A 25,138-nucleotide genomic window follows, 5' to 3' on the forward strand; every position below is an offset into this window, starting at 1 on the left:
CAATAAGCTTGGCGGGGGGTGAGTTTTGAGTTAGACCTAAAAAAAAAAATACATTTTAAAATAAGTACAATAATCAGATGTTTATTATCTCCATGATTAAGACAGATCCTCTTTAAAAGGCTTCACTTAGGATACACATATTTCTAGTTACTCATATTAGAATTGCAGGAATGACAAAATTGAAACTGTAGGAACAAAGCATTTTCTTCCAAGTATTTCAGAGAATATGATCGTTTAAAATGTGTATTTAAAACATCATTCAAATTTTATTCACTCAGACTTAGTTTTGTGCTATAATAAGTGTTTTTAGGCTCCACTACGGATGATAAATACTGAGCAAAGTTTGGTGTTAAAATAGAAAAATAATGATTTATGAAGATGTGAGTACCACATTTTTCTTCTTAAAAAACTAGGAAAGGGGGGCGCCTGGGTGGCTCAGTCGTTAAGCGTCTGCCTTCAGCTCAGGTCATGATTCCAGGGTCCTGGGATCGAGCCCCGCATCGGGCTCCCTGCTCGGCGGGAAGCCTGCTTCTCCCTCTCCCACTCCCCCTGCTTGTGTTCCCCTCTCTCGCTGTGTCTCTCTCTGTCAAATAAATAAAATCTTTAAAAAAAAAAAAAGAAAAAAAACTAGGAAAGGAATAATATCAAATCCTGAAAAAGTTAGGGGTTTTACTCACTTGGAAGCTGGTCATGAGTTCTGAAGTTTTCTAAACTGAAGTCCCAAGAACATATTCTCTGATGTCATTTTTTTTCCCCTTATTTCTGGTCTGAACTAGTGTTATAGGAACAACTTTGACAGGGTGGGGAACTTAGGTATTCAAGTTCTAATTCTGGATATTTCCACTTCCAATCATAGCCAGGAACCAGAAGTAAAAAGTACCTCTGAACACTTCAGAATTTCAAAGAAAACTTGGTTCAAGTTCAAACTTAGGAAGTCAGAGTTGGACTCAGTCAGCTCTGTATCAATTCTGCAGAACTACTCTACCAAATTAAAGAGGAAATAGTTTCCTGGGAGGTGGTTTGCCCTTTAAAACCAAAATTGTTACAAAGTTTACTGATGTCATATAACCATTTGACACTGAGCTTCTGACAACTAAATTTGTAACACCACTGTGGTCTAGGAAAACTTTGTAAAGCTTTATCATATTCTGTAGTGACATATCCAAGAAGAGGAGTTTAATAGGAGAAACTGGTTATTGATATTGTACAGAAATTCAATTCAAGTAGAAATTCTAATGTTGTTCCATGCCTTTATAAGGCTGAATTATTTTTTATTAGAATTTAATAATTTGAAGAACGAAAGTGAACAAAACCCCAGGAAGTGTTTAACGTACTTATTAAGACAAAAGCAACAGTGGCCTTTTCCCAGATAGTCTCACCTGCTTTACATAATCAGGCACCTCTTCCAGGGTTTGGAATGACGTTTCATTGGGTTTCATCATATAAAACATCATGCGAATTCCCTGGGAAACTGAAACATCCTGTTGGGCTTCTGGGTTCATGTCTGCCCTTGTCTGATTCCCAGCTGGAGAATATTTGTGATTCAGTGGTTGAAGCCAGAGGCTGAACAAAGAGGATGAGAGCTGAGCTGCACAGAACAAGCCCTTGGTCAGAGAACAGCTAGAAACAAAGCTCCACGGAGAACACAGCCAACAGAGGATTCTGTGTAGAGAGACAGGAAAACACAGGCACCAAGAAAGAGTTCAGAGTTCAGTGGGTGTAGGACACGTGAGGGAGGGAAAGGGGAGGAATCAAGCCCAAATCTAAGATAAACACTGGAGTTTGATTGTAGGTGGAATAACTTAACATCAAAAAAAAAAGAAAAGAAAGAAAGAAAGAAAAACAAACAAAACAAAAACATGATACAGCCTTAGAAAGGGGAAGAAAAAAGTGCTAACAGGTGAAAGTTCACTCTGAAATAGTGGACAGCAATTCAAGACTCAGATCACAAAAGGAAAATTCTTTTTTTTTTTTTCCTTTGAAATTCACATTGTGTTTTGTGTGTCGTCTCCTCACAGAGTCCTATTTCCTGCAAGGACAGGGTGCTCTAATCTCAGTAAGACTAAGCTTCAAAGTCAGTAAGCACTGACTGTATCACACTGGTTATTGCCTATAGATTTCTGGATTTGTATGGTGTTAACTTCTGAATGTTTGCAAACCAATTTAGAGGCATTTGGCTTGTTACATGATCTACCATGTTTAATGGAACCTTGACTGATCACATGCGTATTCTTCTGAGCACTTATGGGGACTCTCTGACTGAAGAAGCTGCCAAGATGTTGCTGCAAGACTGTATCTGTGTTTTGCAGGAGGAGCTTAAGTTGATTATGCCTTTCAGGGAGACTAGAGGGCACTTCATTGATTGCATCACCAGTGAATGAGGGGGTTTCCTGAACAGCTTCAGCCCTTCACCTAGAATGGCTATGATCACCCGTTAGCTACCAACTCATCTTTTAAACATGTTTATGTAAATTTCATTAAATTATCAATACATGATTATTTTAGGAAAAAATAGAAACTGTAGATAAACAATAAATAAACTGCTACCCAGAGACACTATTAACATTTTGGTGTATGAATAGTCAATTCTGCTGTTACATGACCTACAAACTGCTAAAAATCAGGATAGTTTGCAAAGTTGTGCAATAAAAACTATGAGGCTTATGAGAAAAATGGGATTTGGGTACAATACTCAAAAACTTTGTAATGATCCATAAGGAAAAAAAAGAAGATCGAGACCTAATAAAAATTGTACTACACTTTTACACATGCATGTTACATGGTTAGGAATAAGTATGGTGCTTCATCTTGAAAAAAAACTGACATTTATTTGTGGAAGTGAGCATTGGAAAAGTGGCACAACCTGAGTTATTGTGGAGTCATCAACTTATCAGAAGTTTGCTCCACTGAGCATGTGGTTAGACAGCCTCCCCCCCCACACACTGGGTGCAGAGGTGTATGTGTGCATATGTGTGTACATTCCCAGAAGTAATACAAAATCATTTTAAGTAGTTAAAGTAGCAGAACATTAATACAAAGAATCAGTTACAGAAATTATAAATAAGTGCAAAATCAAATGAGAAGAAAGAAGAAATCTAGGGATTAATATCAATAGGAAGTCACTAGCATCTTTAAGCTATAGGGACAAAAAAAAGGAGGGTGTGTTAATGCTGCTCAGGGACTGGGTCACACATGGAAGGTCTGAACCACAATGGGCCTAAGAAGATCATCGGCCATGGAACAAACCCCCAAAACAGTAACAAATGTAAGATGATTAGAAGAGTATGATGGCTACTCCCTTCTTACAGCCAACCAATCTCCCAGCAATACCTCCCATTGGCCTAAGTGAGTCAAAGCCAGTTAAAAGAAAAGCCTAGGAGATGAAGTCTCTGGCCTGGAGGGAATACAGAACAGGGAAGAAGGGGAGGAATGCATCCAAGGAAAAAGCCAACCAAGGACCAGCACACCATTATCACTTACTTAACTGTTTCTCCACTGTTGTGCAATTAAGTGTAGTTTTCCAGTTTTAGCTAATAAATTTAATGCAACAATGAACATCATGGTATAAATATCTCGTACACTTGTGTACATTTTGTATTAAATAAATTCCTAGCAGTGGAATTATGTTGTTGAATGGTATGTAAAATTTATGCTTTGATAGTTGCTGCCAAATTCACCTCCAAAATTGTCTTTCACTCTTGCTAACCCTGGATACTCTCAATTGTTGATAGTTTTAAGCCTATTGGGAAAAATGACATCTTGCCTTAATTTGCATTTCCCTAGTGACTTTGAAAATCTTTGCAATACATTTATTAGTCATTTGTTTTTCTTAGTGTGTGATTTATTTTTAAATATATGTTGCATGTGATTTTATATTGTCATTCTGTATTGATTTATACGCTATTTGTATTCTACATATATATATATTTGTTTTGCTCCTGTATATGGCAAATGTTCTCTCAGTCTTCATTTTTTTTCGACTTTGTTACCTATATGTTGCCATACAGCAATTGTAACTTTGTGCATACTGCTATCTTTTATTTTATTACTTCTGCCTTTGGGTCTTGTTCATGAATGTTTTCTTCACCAGAATTCTACAAAAATAAGCTTCTGTGTTTTCTTCTGTGTTTTCTTCCAGAATTCTACAAAAATAAAAATAACCTTCTTTGTTTTCTTCTAGGACCTTTCAGTTGTTCCTTTAGTCATCTGGAGTTCAGTTTCTATATGGTATGAAGTCATTATTTCATGTTATACCCTCCCTCCCTACCCTGGATGGATCCCAGTTCTTCCCATACCATTACTTAAAGTCACTACTTTCCACACTATTCTTTGACATATCTGCACCGTTTCCAGGCTCTCCACTCTGTCCCACTGATATATGTATCTATTCTTGTACTCTAACATGTTGTCATAATTAGTATACTACCATAATAAATTCTAGTAACTTGTAGAACAACTTTTGGTTTGTGAGTTGTTTTTCAAAAATTTTAAACTATTTTTCACATTTGTTCTAATGAATCTATTTAAACTAAACTTGAAAAATTCTATTGGCATTTTAAGTGGAACTTCATTAAATTCATGTTTTGATTTGGAAGAATTGACATCACAGGCACTCAATAAACCTGTCTGGAACAAATGAACATAGACACTACCATCATTTAAACCTCATTCTATATTTAAGTGATGCTAATGCTAACTACCAATTCCTTATCCTCTCCATTCTTTTTTTTAAAGATTCTATTTTTAAGTGTTCTCTCCCGCAATATGGGGCTCAAGCCCACAACGCTGAGATCAAGAGTCACACACTCCACCAACTGAGCCAGCCAGGTGCCCCTATCCTCTTCATTCTTTGTGTTTTGTTTTTGTTTTTTTCTTGTACTGGCACAGGTGGCAAAGTTTTCTTTCTTTTCTTCTTTTTTTTTACCAGAAGGTTATAAATATAATTGTATATCTTACCATGATTTTTTTACCCGTATATGTGAAGAATACCTTGGCTAAATATAAAATCTCTAGCTCAAAAATTAATTCCCCCCCAAAATCAACAGAGACAAAACACTTTGGCTAGAAACCTGTCAGGTGAAACAAGATATATGGAATAGATGGTTTAAAGCCAATACCAGAACCAGAAAGAGGAAGCCTGAGATAGTTCCAGGTGCTTTCCTTCAGGTTTCTATCCAAAACTCCTAGTCAATGGGCCTTGTTGGTAGTCCCTTCTTTCACCTAATTAAAGTGAAAATGCTTAGGAAGAGCCTGATATGAGGGATAAGCATCCCGTGAGAACTCAAGACATGACAACCTGCTGCACTATGCTCTCATTTGCAAATAAATCAGAACAAAAAGACATCAGAAGCTTTTTGTACTGAACAGATACTTTTTTTTTTTTTTTAAGATTCTGTATTTATTTATTTGACAGAGAGAGAGACAGGGAGAGAGGGAACACAAGCAGTGGGAGTGGGAGAGAGAGAAGTAGGCTTCCCGCTGAGCAGAGAGCCCGATGTGGGGCTCGATCCCAGGACCGTGGGATCACGACCTGAGCCGAAGGCAGACGCTTAATGACTGAGCCACCCAGGAGCCCCCAGATACGTTTTTTATAAAGCTGATAGGGAACTTCTAGTGATACTGATAACTGTCCAGTCAAGAAAGAGAGATCACAGTAATTTGAACAGGGAAAGTTTAATATAAAGAATTGTCAGTTTTGACATAGTCTGTAGAAATATTTTTCTAGATATGTCTCCTTAGGCAAGAGAAACAAAAGCAAAAATAAACCACTGGGACTACACCAACATAAAAAGCTTTTTCACAGAAAGGGAAATCATCAACAAAATGACAAGGCAACATACTGAATCAGAGAAGATACTTGGAAATTATATATCTCATAAGGGGTTAATATCGTGTGTGTGTGTGTGTGTGTGTATGTATAAATTTGTACAATTCAACACTAAAAAATACAAATAATTCAAATAAAAATGGGCAGAGGACCTGAACAAACATCTTTCCAAAGAAGACATACAGAAGGCCAACAGACACATGAAAAGATGCTCAACATCACTAATCATCAAGAAAATGCAAGTCAAAACCACAATGAGATATCACCTCACACCTGTCCGAATGGCTGAAATAAAAAAGGCAAAAATAACAAGTGTTGGTGAGGATGTGGAGAAAAAGTAACTCTTGTACATTGTTGGTGGAATGAAAATTGGCACAGCCACTATGAAAAACAGTGGAGGATCCTCAAAAAATTTAAAAAATTGAGGGAACTCTAAAAAATATAGGAATAGCCGAAGTAAGAAGTAGCCACTACCCTTGGGGCTGGACTGAGGAACTTACTGGAAATTGTGTTGGAAGAGGTCGTTGAGAGGACCATGTTCACTAGTTGACCATCAGACTGGACTCACCCTTGTCCATGGAATGCACAACCTGCCCACTATGCCCACAGCATCGTGCCTTCAACAATGACTATCCAGGGCCTGCTTCTGACAAAGCTTAGCATCGTCTCGGCTAGCATAGAAAAAATATTTAAAAGACTCAGATCCATTTTCACAGTCAGCCAATAAAGTATGAATTTGGAGATGAGAGGCAATAAACTTTTTTTTTTCCTTAGAGAGAAAGGAGAGAGAGCTTGAGTGAGGGGAGGAAGAAAGGGGCAAAGGGAGAGAGAGAATCCCAAGCAAGCTCCACACTCAGTGCAGAGCCTGACATGGGGCTTGATCTCACGACTCTGAGGTCATAACCCGAACTGAAATCAAGAGTCGGACACTTAACTGAGTCACACAAGCATCCCAAGAAGCAATAAACTTCTAACTAACACAAGACAGGACAATTTTTAGTAATTACAGGAAGTCTTCATCACAGTCTCTTCTGCATGTGATACTTAGCCTTAATGTTTATAAAATTATAAATCATGTAAAAACAATTTTTTATGTGATGCTCATTATAAGAGAGGGGAGGGAGAGAATCTTCACATACTATTCTGCATTTTCTTTTAGCATTTAACATTTCAGAGTAATATTAAGTCTGAGTTCAATGTAACTTTTTTCCCCCTTAGGTTACTCAGTTCTGCCTCTTGCATGCTTGTGGAATATTTTCACGCCTTCGAAATTAAATCATTTTGGTGTGCTACTTCTTCCTATAGGTATATCTTGAAGAAGTAAGCCTCTTGAAGCTCAGATTTCAAACCCTCCTTTACTTCAAGGAAATCATCTGGGTTTTTTTCCCTGTTATTTTTGTTCCATTTATTTTTTATACTTCTTCACAAATGTGATTTATCTGTTTATCAGATCCCATTTGTCTTCCATATTCACATATTGTCTCTGAGCTTTTTTCATCTTTTGTTTTGTAATGCAACTGGTTTATTCAAACCAATACTTTTGGTATCTTTTTTCTTCACTGTTTCTTCCTTCTGGTTCTACTTTAAATTCTACATTGACATTATTTGTTTTCTTAAACTCTTCCCTTAACTCTCTTAGTTCCCCTATTATGTCTATTTCTTATCACATAATTTCATTTCCTTCTAATTTATTTCCTATTTAACTTCTTCATGTGCATAAACAGTTCTGCCTAAAATTATTCTTAATTTCCTGGGGGATCATAAGGAAGTCCTTCATCTACTTTTGGCAATCTTTTTCTCTGCCCTCATCCTCAATTTGTTTATTCTTGAATGGATACAGGTCTTTCTATGCTTCTCCCACCCCTAAAAGATGTGGATAACTATTTCTTGGTAATATACCTCCAGGTATATGTGGCACTTCAGAGTTTATGTTCATCTCATCAGTTCAACCTAAGGAGGTGGAGGAGGGGATGTGAATATGGTCAGTCTCTACCAATCTCTGCATGCTTTTTTAGTAGGTTTATCTAATACAGCAGAGGGATCAAACTCTGCTTTTGAAAAACTGGGTCGGAGAAATAGCTAGTCAATAAAATATCACACATTAAAAAAAAAAAGAAATAGCTAGTCATCTTTCTACTAATTGTTAAGAATAACACATCAAGGTGAACTTCAAGGTGGATTCAAGAAAGGGGACCCTGACCTGCATTCCTGTTGTTTCTCCTTTTATTATAAGGACACCAGTCCTATCAGATCCTACTCTTGTGACTTCATTTAACCTTAGATATCTCCAAACCCAGTAACGTTGGGGTACAGGGCCTCAAAATATGAATTTTGGGGAGTCACAAGTCAGTCTGTAACACTTCTCCATACATCCTTCTCTTTCATCATTTAAGACAATTTCTTCTCTTACATCACCATTTTTAAAAGTTTTTTTTTTTCTGCAATTATAAAAACAATATATGTTCACTATAGAAATAGAGAAAAATGCCAAACATACTTAAGAAAAAAAAGTCATCATAATCCCACCAATCAGATTAGTGCCTTATTAATATTTTAATGTACATTCATATTTAAGGTTTTCTCAGGGACATTATTTTACATAAGTGAGTCCACACTGTATGTATAATTTTAAGTGCACTTTTTAAAAAATTGGAAGCCTCATGATGAATGACAAAGCCTAAAAATGGCAGATGATTTGCTCTCTGAATCACCACCTGGGAGAGCTCTCTATCAATTTAGATTATTTTTTTTATTTGAATTCAATTACCAACATATAGTACATCATTAATTTCAGATGTAGTGTTCAAGAATTCATACAATGTAGAGTAGTAGATAAGCAAAATTTAAACTTATAATGTGTTTTGTGTTTCAGTTGTTATTCTTTGAGTCTAACGGTGCCCTAATGTCAACAAAAAAGCACTAGAGGGTTTTGAACAGAAGTGTCACATAATCCGAGGTAGGTATTAAAACCATCAGTCTGGTTTCCCTGTGAAGAAAAGACTTTAAAGGGGGAGAGGCCTGTAGAGAAGTGATTGAGGTAGTCCAGGCACTACATGTTGGTGACTTTCACTAGGATGGCTTCAGTGGAAGTAGTGAGAAGTGGAAAGATTCTGGATACTTTTGATGGTAAAGCTGACAAGGTTTACTAACAGATTGGATGAGGAAACATATGTACTTTCAAGTTTGGTTTAAGCAAACGAAAGAAGACTTTTGTTTACTACAACAGACAAACCGAGGGATTTGGCTTTAAACATGATATGAGATGCCTGTGGGCATCTAAGTGGAGATGGGTCCAGCAGTTGGATATATAAATCTAGAGCTGAAAGCTCAAAATAGGAGATTCAGCTATGAATAGAAAGAAGAAGTGCTGACAAGAATAGAAGAGCTACAAGCCAAACATAAGAACGATTTCCACATATAGACTCTTCAACCATGTCTGTATGCATAAACAATCCTCATTTTAATTTGAAAACCATTTTTTACATTGATTTTATTTGCATGACAACATTTTTGTAGTTCAAATACAGAAAACATAAAATATAACTGCCACATTACTATGAATAGTCTCATTACAGAAGTAATTGAAATGATCCATCCTGTTCTTATTTTAAGATACAGTAGAGAAAGCATATATTTTAAGAAACCGCCAAACTGTTTCCCTAATTGTATGTATCATTTAGCATGGTATCCCCACCAGTATGAGACGCCTAGTTGCTCTGCTGTCTAGCCCTTGGTATATGCAGGCTTATTTTTATTTTCATTATCTTTTTCAGACCTAAAAGACTGCATAATTTGTGGAGAATATATTGTCATAACACAATGTTCATTATTTTCATTCCTATATGTTTTGAGGGCATTTTTTAAAAGAATATAGCTATTTGTTGCCAAAATTTTAATATTGTCTCTAAGAGTGTTTGAATCCTTTGTATTAATACTTTTCATTAGAAACTGGTACCATATGAAACTTAAATCAATCTCTATTTTCTTAGATCAGATTTTTATTACTTTTGGCCAAAGTCCTCTCCACAGCTTAGAAGGCAAAGATCAGGTAGAACATGATCTTTAAAGAAATTTATGGCATACACTTGAGTTCAGAGCATAAAAAACAAATAGTATTTCAGAAGTTATTTCTTTAAAATCCCATCAAGCTAATACATCTCATTGTTATTTTAACAGTAGTCAGTGCCAAAAGAGCAACTCAAAGTGCTGCACACATATCAGTGTCAGAATGGATGTAACTTGTTCTTTATAGGATTGATTTTGAGTCAGTGTTGGAGTTAACCCAAATGCACAGTGCAGAATAAAAGAATGTGGAAGATCTCAAGAGTATTTCTTGAAATAGCTCATGAGGTTCTCTGCAAAGAGAAGAATTTCTTTTGGAAAATACAAAGTAATGCATATTCCACTTAGAGATTAATCTCATGAGTAACAAATATTTTAAAGGTTCTGACAAGTCCAGCAGCAAATAAATTTATTTTAATTTGCTCAACTTGCAGTTTCTCAACTGTAATTTACTGCAGAATTTGTATTACTCTCACACTTGTGAATACCTTGTAGAACATGTATCACATACTGCATGGTTTGGGGATTGCTAGTTAAATTAGGGTCTCTGTATGGCCGTTTCTCTTTTAGGGAAAGAATGGACACTTATCTTTGGTCATGGTAATTATTGCCCATAATCTAAGGGAAAAACCCTATGAAAGCCTTGTATATGATTCAAAATAAGTAAAAAGGCAAGATTAGTGTTCTATACTACATACAAAAGTGTGTTTCTAATAATACCAGCAGATCAGACAAAGTCCTTTACCTAAATATCCATCACAGGAACTGCTGCCTGCTGATGAAAGGACCTGTGAACCTTCTTTTATGAAGCAGAGTTGAAGCAATTCATCGTAGACATAAATCCAGGTCTTATCATTCTCTAGGACATGTGGTTAGGAATTTCTCCCTAGTTTCAGTACCAAGAATAATGTGTTTCTCCTGAACAGCACTAGCGCTATTTAATTTTATGGATGCTATGAATCACCTACCTAATCATGTTTCCCACTTCAGATGGTTTAATATGTAGCTTAGTGCCAAATTTATGCTAGATTTATGCTAGTGTATAGCACTCAAGTGGTAGCATACCAAACTCACCCCTGGATCCACATTGGTTCCTGCCTATGTTTTCCTTGCTTAATTTTTATCACCTATTTTACTCTGTTGAATTAAACTTTATTGAGTATATTGGTGTTAGATATTTTAATTCCATCTTGTCATGAGGTAAAGAAAAGTTAATAGATTGTTTAACAAATAAAATGAGCAATTCTCTAGTTAGTGCCTCATTTTGACAGGCATTCTCAGGAGACACTTGTAAATTTTTATTATCCTCACAGAAACACATAGTGTAATTAAGAAGAGCCAATTTCTGCTGGGATCAGGCTGCTGGTGATGCAAATGGAAAAAACTAAAGATGTTTAGGAACTAATTCATGATCCAATTCCAAACCGATGAATTTTTCATTGTATTTTATTTTTATTTCAAGAATTATCTTCCCAAATAAACATGTCAATACTTTTGAAATATAGTTGACTTTTAATTCAAGCTTTTTCTTGGTGGAAGGGGATTAAACTTATTCTCTGTTTTGTATAAGGAAGGAACCCTGCCACTACGTACTTCAAATATCTAACAGGGATATCTGAATCCTCAGTTTGGGGTGCAGTAAATAAAGGTCTACAATGCATTAGAAAAAAAACAGTTATTAAACCATGTTTCCGCATGGTCTCCCCATGTCTTCCTTCTCCAGGAAGTTCAGGGATCCTCCTCTGAGGCGGGGGGGATTCTTTTTTTTTTTAAACTTTAAAAAAAAAAATTTATTGTTATGTTAATCACCATACATTACATCATGGGGGATTCTTGTTGGAAAAGGACAGTCCCAACTTGCTGATATAACCTGAATGTCTAACTTTGTCCTTGAGGCTGGATGACTCCACCACACTACCAGAATTTGTTTGAACCATAATGAATCACTGTGATATTGTTGCTCTCACCTAGTAAAGAATCCTTGTATCCCATTTGAAATTAGAAGTATTCAAAAGATAACTGTTCACTTTTATTGCCACCACTGGAAAATTAATTGCCCTCTTCAGAGAAATGAATCGGTTGCCTCATGATCTGATCACTACTCTTTTCATTCATGAAAAAAAAACCCTCCTAAGTCATAGGGATTTTTCAAAATAAAAGGGAAGACACCTCACACAAACATATCCAAAACCACATACTTTCTGCACCTTCCCCACTGTCTCAGAACTACATCAAAATTTAAAATTTCTACTCCTCAAAAGTCACTGTTATGAAAATGAAAAGATGACCCAGACTGGGAAAAATTTTTTATAAATCTTATATTTGATAAAAGACTTGGATCCAAGATCAACAAATAACTCAAAACTCAAAAGCAACCTACTTTCAAAAGAGATTTGAATAGACACTTCACCAAAGATCATTCAGATGGCAAATTAGCACCTAAATAATCAATGTCACTAGTTGTTAGGGAAATGAAAATTAAAACCACTACACATCTATCCATTCTAGGATAAAATTTAAAAGACTGGTGATATTGAGTGTTTGTAAGGATATGGACAGAATGTGAGGATATGGACCCTCATTAACTACTGACGGGAATAGAAAATGGTAAAATCATGATGGAAAGCTGTCGGGCATATTCTTTAAAAATTTAAACATACACTGACCTTATGGTCTATCCATTTAACTCCTAGAAATGTCAATATTGAGCTCATCATTGTTTATCACTGCCGCCCTCCTCCTACCACCATTGTCAAGGCTGTGATCTTTCCTATATAATTACCTCTGTGAGGGCTGCCACTTTTTAGAGTATACACGTTTCTATAGAGTTTTTTTTATTTTATTTTATTATGTTATGTTAGTCACCATATATCATTAGTTTTTGATGTAGTGTTCCACGATTGTTCATTGTTTTCGTACAGAAACATCCTGAGTATATTAGCTTTTCATTAATGACAGATTGAGAGAGAGAGAAAGAGAGAGAAGGTTTGAAATACACCACTTCATAGGATTTTTGAACTTCATAGATCTTATTATCATCCTTTGAAATAATATGCAGCATCCATGCTTATCTCTAGGACCATGCAATGTCCTACTGTGTGCATTCATGGTAGGCAGTGGGTTAGGAGCCCAGATCATTCCTGCATTCGAGCAGAGGCCTCCCAGCCCAACAGCAAAGGGAGCATAGCTGGCAAGTTATAGTTTCAAATTAGTTCCAACCTGCAGCAGAGTCTCCTACAAGTATGCAGAAATGCTGGACTTCTTTTTAAAAATCCATTAATACATTAATAACCCTGAAGACTCCACTAAAAAACTACTAGAACTGATAAATGAAATAAAGTTGCAGGATACAAAATTAATAAACAGAAATCAGATGCATTTCTATACACTAATAATGAAGTAGCAGAGAAATTAAAAACACATTCCCATTATATTGCACCAAAAATAATAAAATACCTAGGAATAAACTTAACCAAAGGGGTGGAAGACCTGTACTCCAAAGACTATAAAACACTGAAGAAAGAAATTGAAGATGACACAAAGAAATGGAAAGGTATTCCGTGCTCACAGATTGGAAAAACCAGTATTTTTAAAATGTCCGTATTATCAAAGCAGTCTACAAATTTAATGCAATCTCTATCAAAATACCAACAGCATTTTTCACAGAGGTAGAATAAATAATCCTAAATTTGTACAGAACCACAAAAATCCCCACGTAGCCAAAGCAATCTTGAGAAAGAAGAACAAAGCTGGAGGTATCTCCATCCCAGATCTCAATATAAACTACAAAGCTGTAGTAATCAAAAACAGTATGGTACTGGCACAAAAACAGAAGCAGAATAAGAGCCCAGAAATAAACCTATGATTATATGATCAATTAATCTATGACAAAGGAGGCGAGACTACACAAGGGGAAAATATAGTCTCTTAAACACATGGTGTTGGAAAACCTGGACAACTACATGCAAAAGAATGAAACTGGAACACTTTCTTACACCATACAAAGAGACAAATTCAAAATGGATTAAAGACCTAAATATGAGACTTGAAACCATAAAATTCCTAGAAGAAAACATAGGCAGCATTTTCTTTGACACCTGTTGTAGAAACATTCTCCTAGATATGTCTCCTCAGGCAAGGGAAACAAAAGCAAAATTAAACTGTCTTTGGACAGCAAAGAAAATCATCAACAAAACAAGGTACCTACTGAATGGGAGAAGATACTTGCAGATGATATATATGATAAGGGGTTAATATCCAAAATATATAAAAACAAATATAACTCAATACCAGTAATAATGATAATAATCCAATTAAAAATGGGCAGAGGACCTGAATAGACATTTTTCCAAAGAAGACATACAAATGGCCAACAGACACATGAAAAGATGCTCAATCATCAGGGAAATGCAAATCAAAACCACAATTAGGTATCACCTCACACCTGTCAGAATAACTAGAATCAAAGACAAGAAAAAACAAGTATTGGGGAGGATATGGAGAAAAGGAACTCATGGTTGATGGGAATGCAAACTGGTGCAGCCACTGTGGAAAACAGTATGAGGGTTCCTCAAAAAATTAAAAATAGAATTACTATATAATCAAGTCATCCCACTACTAGGTATTAACCCAAAGAAAACAAAAGCACTAATTCGAAAAGATACATGGACTCCTATGTTTCTTGCAGCATTATTTACAATAGCCAAAAAATGGAAGCAACCCACATCCATCAACAGAAGAATGGATAAGGATGACCTGGTATAGATACACAATGGAATATTACTCAGCCATGAAAAAGGTATGAGCTCTTACCATTTGCAATAACATGGTTGGACCTACAGGGTATAAATGATAAGTGAAATAATTCAGAGAAAAACAAGTACCATATGATTTCACTCATATGTGGACTTTAAAAAACAAAACAAATGAACCGACAAAGAAAAAAGAGACAAAGCTGGTGGTTGCTAGAGGGGAGACAGGTGTCAGGATGGGTGAAATACATAAAGGTGATTAGTACACTTATCTTGATTAGCATTGAGTAATGTATGGCATGGTTAAATCATTATACTGTACACCGGAAAGTAATATGACATTATATGTTAATTATACTACAATGAAAAGAATGTTAAAATTCATTAATACATGATTTCTACTCATCTTTTTTCTGTCCCCAAACTACCTTTTCAGTATACTTTTTTTTAAAGATTTTATTTATTTATTTGACAGAGAGAGAGAGAGCGGGAGAAGCAAAGGGAGAGAGAGAAGCAGACTCCCCGCCGAGCAGAGGCCCAACGTGGGACTTGATCCCAGGACCCCGGGATCATGACCTGAGCCAAAGGCAGATGGCCCAAGTGACTGAGCCACCCAGGTGCCCTTTTTCAATATACTTTAAAGATAAGAAGTATTTGACAGCTCTGCTTAAACTATCAATTTAAATATTTTTTTCTTAAATTTGATTGTAATATTCCTTGAAAAAAATTGTGAATTTTCTTAGATGTCATCTTCCTCAGCATATTTGCCAATCCAGGTACTTAATATTTTACCTCTAAAACCCTGAATAATCCTGAAAGTCTTCAAATTTATAGATATGTGGTGTCTTTCTGATAATTAAGCATATTGAGGTAAATTAACAAATATTGAACCTATCCTCCATGGACAGTAAGGCTGCCCACCCCTATTAAAATTTTAAATGACAATCTTAGCAATGATACACTATTTATTCCTGTTGCACGTATATCACTTGGTATTCTTATGCTAAATGATATGAAAGGAAAAACACTGAAAGGTCTTATAGATGAAGAACCTCATGTTCACAAAGCAATATTGAATCGAATGCTGAGTTCCTAGCCCACTGATTTTTAATAGTTTCTTTTACTCACTTAAGAAATTTTCTCATTTGTGCATTTTATAAATAATTAAATATTTATTATTTGCATTTAAGTTTTTATTAAATTTTTATTAAATGTTATTATTTAATGATATTTATTTTTGTTGTTTTACTTTTTAATTACCATCTATGGAAAATATTGAGTATTCATTTATGTTTATAATATAAAGTTTCTTCTATAAAAATTGTGTTAATTTTTAAGTAAAATTAAAGATATTTAAAAAATAATTGGTCTAGCAAAAAATTTTCAAAACTGATAGTTACATAACTAAAGTTTGACTAATATTATTTTATTTAATCTCTATCAAATGAGGAATATATTATCCCATTTTACAAATGAGGGAGCTGGGTATCAGAAAGGTCATATTTATAATTTAATTATTATTCAAGGTCATATTTATAATTTAAAACATGACCAAAGTCAAGATAATTATGCTGAAGGTAAACACAATATTTTTTTTTATCATTTTTTTTTAACCATTTAACCAAAGACCTAACTTTGAGGAACCTGCACTTCTGTTAATGACAATCAGGTGAGCCCATCCTTGGGCTATTATGTGTTTGATGCCTTAGCAAAAAATGACTGTAAAAGGGGCAAGAAAGAGGAGGTAGAATGTAGTTTACTGAACACCTAGGGAGATTGTGAAAATTGAAATAGTGAAGTCTTGGGCAACTGGGTGGCTCAGTCGTTAAGCGTGTGCCTTCAGCTCAGGTCATGATCGCAGGGTCCTGGGATTGAGTCCCACATCGAGCTCCCTTCTCAGGGGGAGGCCTGCTTCTCCCTCTCCCACTCCCACTGCTTATGTTCCTGTTCTCACTATCTCTGTCTCTGTCTCTGTCAAATAAATAAATAAAATCTTTAAAAAAAAAAAAAGAAAAAAAAAGAAATAGTGAAGTCTGATTCAAACAATAGGAATATTTTAAAATATGAATTAAAAAAGGAAACTTTCCCACAAACTAACTTCAGAATGCTTTACATTAAATACTTTTTACATTCTATTTCGTGGGAATTATTCAAATATTTAAAAGACTTGATGATATCCATCAGACTTGAGTGGGATCAGAAACTTAGCCCACTTTAAAAGCTGGCTTATTCTCGCTTCTCTAGGTTATTCCTGATCCATATACACTTCGAAACAGAGAATCCCCAGATGCTTTTGGTTTGAGTTTCTGAATACTGGACCTAAACACAACTCATAAAGTACAAGTTGGAGAGAAGCTAGACAGAACAATGTGAAATCAGCAGCCACTTACTGGACTTGAAATGTTATTCAGAACTGAGCCAATGCAATTTATTTCTATCACTTAATGTTATCATGGAATATTAAAACAAGTTAACAAAAAAGAGAACATCCTTGAAAGACTGACTCATGTTGTTTTTCCAACTATTTGCAGACTATATAAAAACTGGCAGTGGTCTATTTTTAGGGATTTATGTGACATTTATTATTAGTCTGGTCACCATGCATAGCACAGACTCCTAGTACAGAGAATGCCAAATCAAAAGCTAAATTTTGGCCAGCATCCATAGGTTAGGTGTGTTTTTTTTTTTTTCCCTTGGTATGTGTGTGTTATACTTAAAAAAATGGCATGGACATATTTAACAGACATTGGAATATGCCTGGATTAGGACATCATGACTGAACCAAGTTGCTTGGTAAAGCGTCTAAGTCAATGCTAAGTCAAGGCTTAATTTAATCTCATTCTTTAACATGCTACATGATAAAATTCATGCAGTGAGATTCACGGAGGTTGTAGGAATGTTAAATATAATCGCTACCATCACTTATACCTCCATTTCCTGAACATTTCTTTTTGGGAAAATCAGGTACTCAGTGCTAATAGTGTTCCACTCCTAAAGTTGTAGCATGGTCTAGGAAAGTAGCTACAAAGAATCAGCCTGTTAATCAGGGATGGAAATGACATTGTCACTATTATTCTAAAAGATCATTCAAGGGTCAGACACAAAGTCTTCCCTTGAAATGAAATAAAACTACGTAATTTAAAAAACAAAACCCACAATACTGAACTGTCACACACAGTTGGCAGTCTATTTCCAAGTGCCACACCAGCACATAATGTGGATCCCAAGGTTCTGAGCTTGGCCAGGGGTATCCTTCAAACCATTTACCAGTTCTAGTACAACTCTAACAAACTTGCTTAAAGTTTCTGATGCTTTCTTTTCTCTAGTTCCCACTAAAATGATTTTAACTTCCAATGATATTTCTTCAATGACTAATGAGGCTCTTTCATTTTGCCCCACACTGGACAAGCAGCAGAACCAAGATGACTGCAATGGTCTTGCTATTATAATTCATACATATGATTGTGGTAAAGATTAAATAAAATGATTCAGGAGGCAAAGAGTAGGCACTCAACAAACATTACTTTCTTCCTTTCTATTTATTGAAAAAGGACACTTAGCACCAGACCATAGTTTTATTTGACACTAGAATTCCCTAAAATGATAGGTGGAGAAAAGTAAAGTTATATCAGATGAAATTCTTTAAAGGATGTCACAGTATTCCTTGGGACTACAACAATATCATGACAGCTATACATTTACACAATATTTACTGAGTACATCCCATAGGCTAGATACTATTTATTAGAATATAAAGAATTAACAAAGCCTATAAACTCAAGGAGATCAAACTTTAAGGTATCATTATGAGAGATGAGCAATGCATATGAGTTAAACCACAGGTAAAATATTTACTTATTTTAATTTTAATTTATTTTATTTTGATTATATATACCATATACATATTTTTAAATGTAAATAATTTATATGACTATGTATCAAATACACATTAATGTACAATATATTTTTATATAATTATTTATATAATTATTATTTAATCACTGCTTTTATTTGAAGAAAACACTACAGAAGACAATGTTGAAAAGCATTATTCTTCCTCCTTACTTCAGTCCAATTTCCTAGAAACAGAATTCTACTGTGTATAATTTTAATTGTTAGAGGCTATTTTCATGACTATTCTACTCTAATATTGATTTATCAGTTTCAACAGTTAACTATTAATTAGCTTGCCCTGAAAACTGAAGATTTGGCTTGTTCGTGCCATCAAACTCCTTCACAGTCTTCTCCTTTAAATGCCACTATGTGGAGGCTTATATTGCATTACAATTGTAACTTAAAGTAATTTATTTAAATCTGTGTTCCTTGTTCAATAGTATCTCTTGCCTCTTATTTTTTAGCAGCCTGTTCTCTCCTACACCTTTCCTGCCAATGGATTTCCACTGCCACATCCCATCCTTGGTGAGCTCTTCGCTCACACAATGTTAACAGGTGAATCTAGTTTGCAATCCCAACCAAGTACTACATGATTTGTCTGCTTTAAATGTTGGAAATAAATAAACAAGATCTGAATGATACAACTATGTAAATATTCTTTACTCCTGGGTAAAAAATAATGTGAGAATTATATTTCTTTTTCATATGTTCCAATGTCAGAAATTCTGGACTATGCAAGAAAAATGTTATTGACATTCTTGTTTGAGACACTCTCTCAACTGTTTACAATCTTGCCACATTTTAGTTTGCTTCATATTTGGAGCATAATTTACCCCTTTAGTTTTTTTTTTCTCCCAGGTGTTTTTAATTGTTCTTTTTTGTTTGTTTCTTGTACTATTCGCCTTTATAATACCTCAATTTTATTCTATCCTTTAATTATGTAATCATTTCCAACAGTTCTGAAAATGGGCTACAGAATCCTGTGGTTCCCAAAGACCTTTTTAGGGGCTGAAAAGTCAAAACTATTTTCACAAGAGCTCTAAGACATTATCTGTCTTTTTCATTGTGTGCAAAAACAATGGTGAGTAAAATTGCCGATAACAAATTATGCTAGGTAGGAATCACTGTACTCTTTAGCACAACAGACTGGCAGAGCAAAACAAAAGAAAAAAAAAAACAGTTACACTGAAAAAATGTCCTTGCTCAAGCAGTTAAAAATGTTAATTTTATTAAATCTCAATCTTTGAGTTCATACCTTTGTAATATTCTGCTTGACAAAATGGGAACTGCTCACAAAACACTGTTGTTGCCTAATGAAGTATAATAGATGTCTCAAGAAAAATCACTTTTGGGATTGACTTGTGAGGTTAACTATTCACTTTTTCCATGGAAATCTTTGACATAAAGGAACAATGGACAAATTAGAGTTATTCAGGGTTTAGTACTTGAGACATTTTCAAGAAACTGAACTAAATAACCCTGCCACTTCAACAATAATTCTAGCTTCCAAATGAAAAGTATCATCTTGGAAAATGTATCTAGGCCACCATCAGCTTGATAGTGTAATTCTGTTGACAGATATTTTCTAATAACTAATGCATGTCATTGCAAAATCATGCATAGACAAATGATTCAAAGTGCAACATGGATCAACATATTTTAAACTTTATTAAGGTACAATCTACATACACAAACTGTATATATTTAAAGTACAGTATTCATATGTCTATCTCTATACCCATGAAATTATCACCACCATCAAGATAATGAATATATTTGTCATGCTCCAAAGTTCCTCATGACCTTTATAATACATTACTCTACTTCTGCCCCCAAATTCCATCTCCATTGGTCACTACAAATTAGTCCACATTTTCTAAAATGTTCTTTGAATGTAATAATATAGTAGGAACTATAGTCTTTTTCATTTTGGCTTTTTTCACTCAGCATTTGTGAGTCATCCAACTTGTTTTATGTATCAGGTTTACTCACTTTAATTGTTAAACAAAATCCATTATATGGATATTCTACAATTTGTTTACCCATTCATTTGTTGATGAACATTGAGTATTTTGCATTTTTTTTTTACTATAACTAATAAAGCTGCTGCAAACACTCATCTGCACATCTTTGTATGAATATATGCTTCAATTTCTCTGGGGAAAATACCTAGGAGTAGAATGGATGGATCATATGGTAAGTGTGTATTTAACTTTTTTTTTTTTTGTATTTAACTTTTTAAGAACAGCCAAACTGCTGTCCAAAGTAAGTACTTACTAATTTAAAATTCTACCAACAGTGTACAAGAGTGAGTTCCTATCTTTGGCAATACTTGGAATAGTCAGTCTTTTTTAACTTTAGCCTTTAAAAAAAGGTGTGTAGTGATATCACATCGTGGTCTTATTTCACATTTTCCTAATGAACATTAATGTTGAATATCTTTTCATGTGCTTATTCGCCACCTGTGTAATTTTTCTGGTGAGTTGTCTATTCAAATATATTGCCCATCTTTCTACTGAGTTGTGGTTTTTTTTTAGTTGTTTCTGTTTTTTTTAAATTGAGTTTTGAGAGTTTATTACATATTTTGATGAGTCCTTTGTCAAATATGTGTTTTGAATTTATTTTCTCCCAGTATCTGGTTTGTCTTTATATTCTCTTCAGAGTATCTCTTGAAACATAGAAGTTTTTTTTTTTTTTATTTTGATGAAGTCCAGCTTATCAACATTTTTGTTTTATGTATTATGCTTCCAGTGTTATATTTAGAAAAATCTTTCTTAAAAAAATCTTTTGTCGAACCCATGGAAACAAATGTTTTCTCCTATGTTCTACAAGTTTTATAGTGTTAGGTTTTATATTAGGTACACAAAATGTTTCATTATTTTTGTTTATTGTGAAAGATATAGATCAAAGTTCTTTTTTTTTTTTTTTTGGATTTGGATAACCAATTGTTCCAGCAATACTGTAAAGACTATACTTGCCTTAAAGCAAAAGCAATTCAGTGGAGAAAATATAGCCTTTTCAGTGGAGAAAATACAGTCTTCTTTGTTAAAAAACAGTTGTCCATATATGTGTAAACTTATTTCTGGAGCCTGTACTCTGTTCACTATTGTATTTTTCTACCTTTACAATAACATATTTTCTTGATTATTGTAGCTTTATAGTTAAGTATTGAAATCAGATAGTATTAATTCTCAAAATATTTGTTCTTATTCAAATTTATTTTGCCTGTTCTAGATTATTTGAATTTCAATATAAGTTTTAGAATTTGTATGCCAATTTCTACAAAAAACCTAATAGGATTTTAATTGGTATTATATGGAATCTATAGATCAATTTGGATAGAATTAGTATCTTAAAAGTTTTCAGCCTTCTGATCTATGAATTTGATACGTCTTTCCACTTATTTAGGACTTCTTTTTTTCTCACTCTGTATTATAGCCTTTTGCATACGGTTGTTGCATAAATTTTGTCAAATTTATCCTTATTTCATAATTTCTGATGCTATTGTAAATGGTACTCCTTTTTTACTTTCAGTTTCTAGGTGTTGCTGCTAGCCTTTAAAAGTGCAATTAATCTTGTTTTACATCCCAAAACCTTGTTAAACACTAACTAGTTCTAGTAGGCATTTTGTAGATATTATATATACATATATATACATATATATGTATATATACATACATGTATATGTATATATATGTATATACGTATATATGACGATGTCATCTAAGAATAAAGATAAATTTTGATGTTACATTTTTGTTTTTATTTAGTTTAAAAGATTTTTTATTCCTTTCATGATTTATTCTTTGACACATGGTTATTGCTGTGTGTTATTTATTTTCCAAATACCTGAGTGTTTTCTAGAAATCCACTATTGATTTCTAATTTAGTTACAGTGTGTTTAAAGGATGCATTTTGTTAGACTTGAAACCTTTTACATTTATTGAGACTTGTTTTATAACCCCAAAGAGATCCTCTATCTAAATGTTCCCTATGCACTAGGGAAAAAATACAAAAGGAGTGTCTTCTGCTGTTGTTCGGTGAAATGGTGTGTAAATGCCAAACAAACAAACTTAGTTGACAGTATTTAAGTTTTTATATCCTTACTGATTTCTGCTTGTTCAATTTATTTTTGGGAGGGGTGGTATTACAGTCTCTGACTATAAATATGGATTTTTTTCCTTTCTTGCAATTCTATTAAGTTTTTCCTTCATGTATTTTGGCACTCTGTTATTAGGTGATAAATATGTAGAATTGCTATTTCATCTTAATGCAGGCTCTTTATCATTAGGAAATAGCTTTCTTTAGCAGTGGTTATACTTTGGCTCTGAAACCTACTGTGCCTAATATTAATATAACCATTCCAGATTTCTTTTGGTTAGTGCTAACATTGGATATCTTCTTCTATCCTTTTACTTTTAATCTATTTGCATCTTTATATTTAAACATTAAATAAATGGTTATTTCCTATAACCATACCCTGCTATTTGGCCTTGCTATAAAATTCAATCTGAAAAGTGCTTCCTGATAATTGTGGTACATAGGACATTCATATTTAATGTAATTATTGATATAGCCAGATTTAAGTCTGTCATCTTAAAATATATTTTCTGCATGTTCTCCCTATTCTTCAAGGGTTTGTTTGGGGTTTTTTTGTTTTTAATTTTATTTTTTTAAAGATTTTATTTATTTATTTATTTATTTATTTATTTATTTATTTATTTATTTATTTATTTGAGGGACAGAGAGAGAGCAGGGGCAGAAGCAGAGGGAGAGGGACAAGAAGATTCTGTGCTGAGTGTGAGCCTGACACAAGGCTCAATCCCAGGAGCCTGAGATCATGATCTGAGCTGAAATCAAGAGTCGGATGGTCAACCAACTGAGCCAGCCAGGTAAGGGCTTTTATTCTTTTCTTCTTTTTCTCCCTAGTTCTGTAGTTACGTTTGACATAATTGTGATTATAGTGATTATAGCAGAGGTTGATACTACCATTTTTGCAGACAATGATCCCATGTAATCATTAAGGTTGCCAATCAATTCATTCTGAATTTTTGCAATCCTTATTAAATTACTAGGGTGTAGGTATTGATATAAAAAATTCAAAATGAACTAATTGCTAATTTCCAACAAAAATCTAAAGGGCATTTTTTTTTTTATAACTCTTGCTGAAAACAAGTACTGTATTGCATATCTGGTTTCTGGTTGATTCAAATGAAAAATCCCAAGAAATTTTGGATGAACTGATACAATGCAGTATGATTTTACACAATTCATTAATTTTTAGGAATCACCACAAAGTGCAAACCTATTTCAAAGTCAGTTAGAGGAAGCAGAAAGAAATATTGACATTATGACCTCTGAAAATGGAGATAGTTGGATGACTTCTTTCCTTATGGCTTATAAATTCTAAACATAGGAAGGCCTGTTCTCTAGATTTCACTGTGGCAAATTTGGCACGGACAGTGGCCTGCCTGGAAAAACGCCTTTGTGTTGATGTATAAAGCAGAGTTAAAGGCCTGTCTCCTTGGCATAATATGGCCACAAAGAGAAGGACACATATGGCTCTAGTTTAAGTAGTGTTTTTCCATAATGAATGTTCTTGCTGCTTTGAGGTACTATGATTTCCCCCCTCCCAACCATGCAAATATTTATAAAGCATATGCTTGATAAAGGCAGAGGCCCCAGAATATTAAAAAAGCATAATGCAGTATGCCTAGAACAATAATTAATAAAAACCTTAAAGTGTTTTCTTCATTGTGGGTATCTTGGGACCTAATCCTGGTTCTTACAAAGAGTAAGATCTCAGTAAGCATTTTTGAATAAATAAATGTCAAAACATGCCACCTTTCCTTTAGAAGAGAAAATTTCTCCATGGTATTTTCTCTTATGGACTTTTCCTATCTGAAAGGTTACCATTCCAAGTAGGAAACATTGTACCCCATTGTATATATCATAGCCATTATCTGGGCTGGGATAGTAAACCCCTCACACCCCAGACAAGAACCTGCAATAGTGTTGTGGGAAAAGGACATAAAAAGATGACTTACAGTAAAATATAAGAGTAAAATTAGTAAGAGCTACAGAAATTGAGAAAAGTGACCAGAGAGAAGGCAATATACGAGTAGGATGTTGAATATGGGTGAGAATAAGAATGGGAACAAAATATATTAATTGGGAATGTGTGTCTTAAAGTCCTAGAGGCAAGTTTTATGAACAAATCAATAGCTGCATTTTGCTGGGTGGGGCTGGTGCGCTTGTGTGCTGGAGCTAAATCAGAAAAGTATGTAAGTGTTGAATTACGAAAGACTATGAATGCCAACCTATGGACAAATGAACTCTATATTTTGAAGCAAAATTGTTGTGTGAAAACGGTACTAAAAGGAAATCAGTTCAGCAGAATTTGATAGTTGGATTGGAAGGAATAAATGGTAGAAGCAGAGTGACAATCAGCAGACTTCAACAATGGCCTCAGATATGAGGTAGTCAGAATCTGGTAGTGATGATGGGAATCAGATGAAAGGAATGGATGAAAGGTAAAAAAAATGAAAGTTTAGCTACGAGGAAAGAGGAAATTTGAAATAATTATTCCAACAATTCACACTCA

General features: G+C 34.3%; 1 protein-coding gene across 1 annotated transcript in view; it reads right to left on the reverse strand.

Moving 5' to 3' along the window:
* Positions 1-1,640, reverse strand: part of AGMO (alkylglycerol monooxygenase) — a 333,164-nt gene extending 331,524 nt beyond the window's left edge. The window contains exon 1 of the mRNA XM_021689765.1: positions 1,380-1,640. Within this exon, the coding sequence (XP_021545440.1) occupies positions 1,380-1,502 (123 nt within the window). The 5' untranslated portion in view covers positions 1,503-1,640. The remainder of the gene's footprint in view (positions 1-1,379) is intronic.
* Between the last annotated feature and the right edge of the window lie 23,498 nt (positions 1,641-25,138).

The sequence above is a fragment of the Neomonachus schauinslandi genome, chromosome 12, assembly GCF_002201575.2.
Source record: "Neomonachus schauinslandi chromosome 12, ASM220157v2, whole genome shotgun sequence".
Lineage (NCBI taxonomy): Eukaryota > Metazoa > Chordata > Mammalia > Carnivora > Phocidae > Neomonachus > Neomonachus schauinslandi.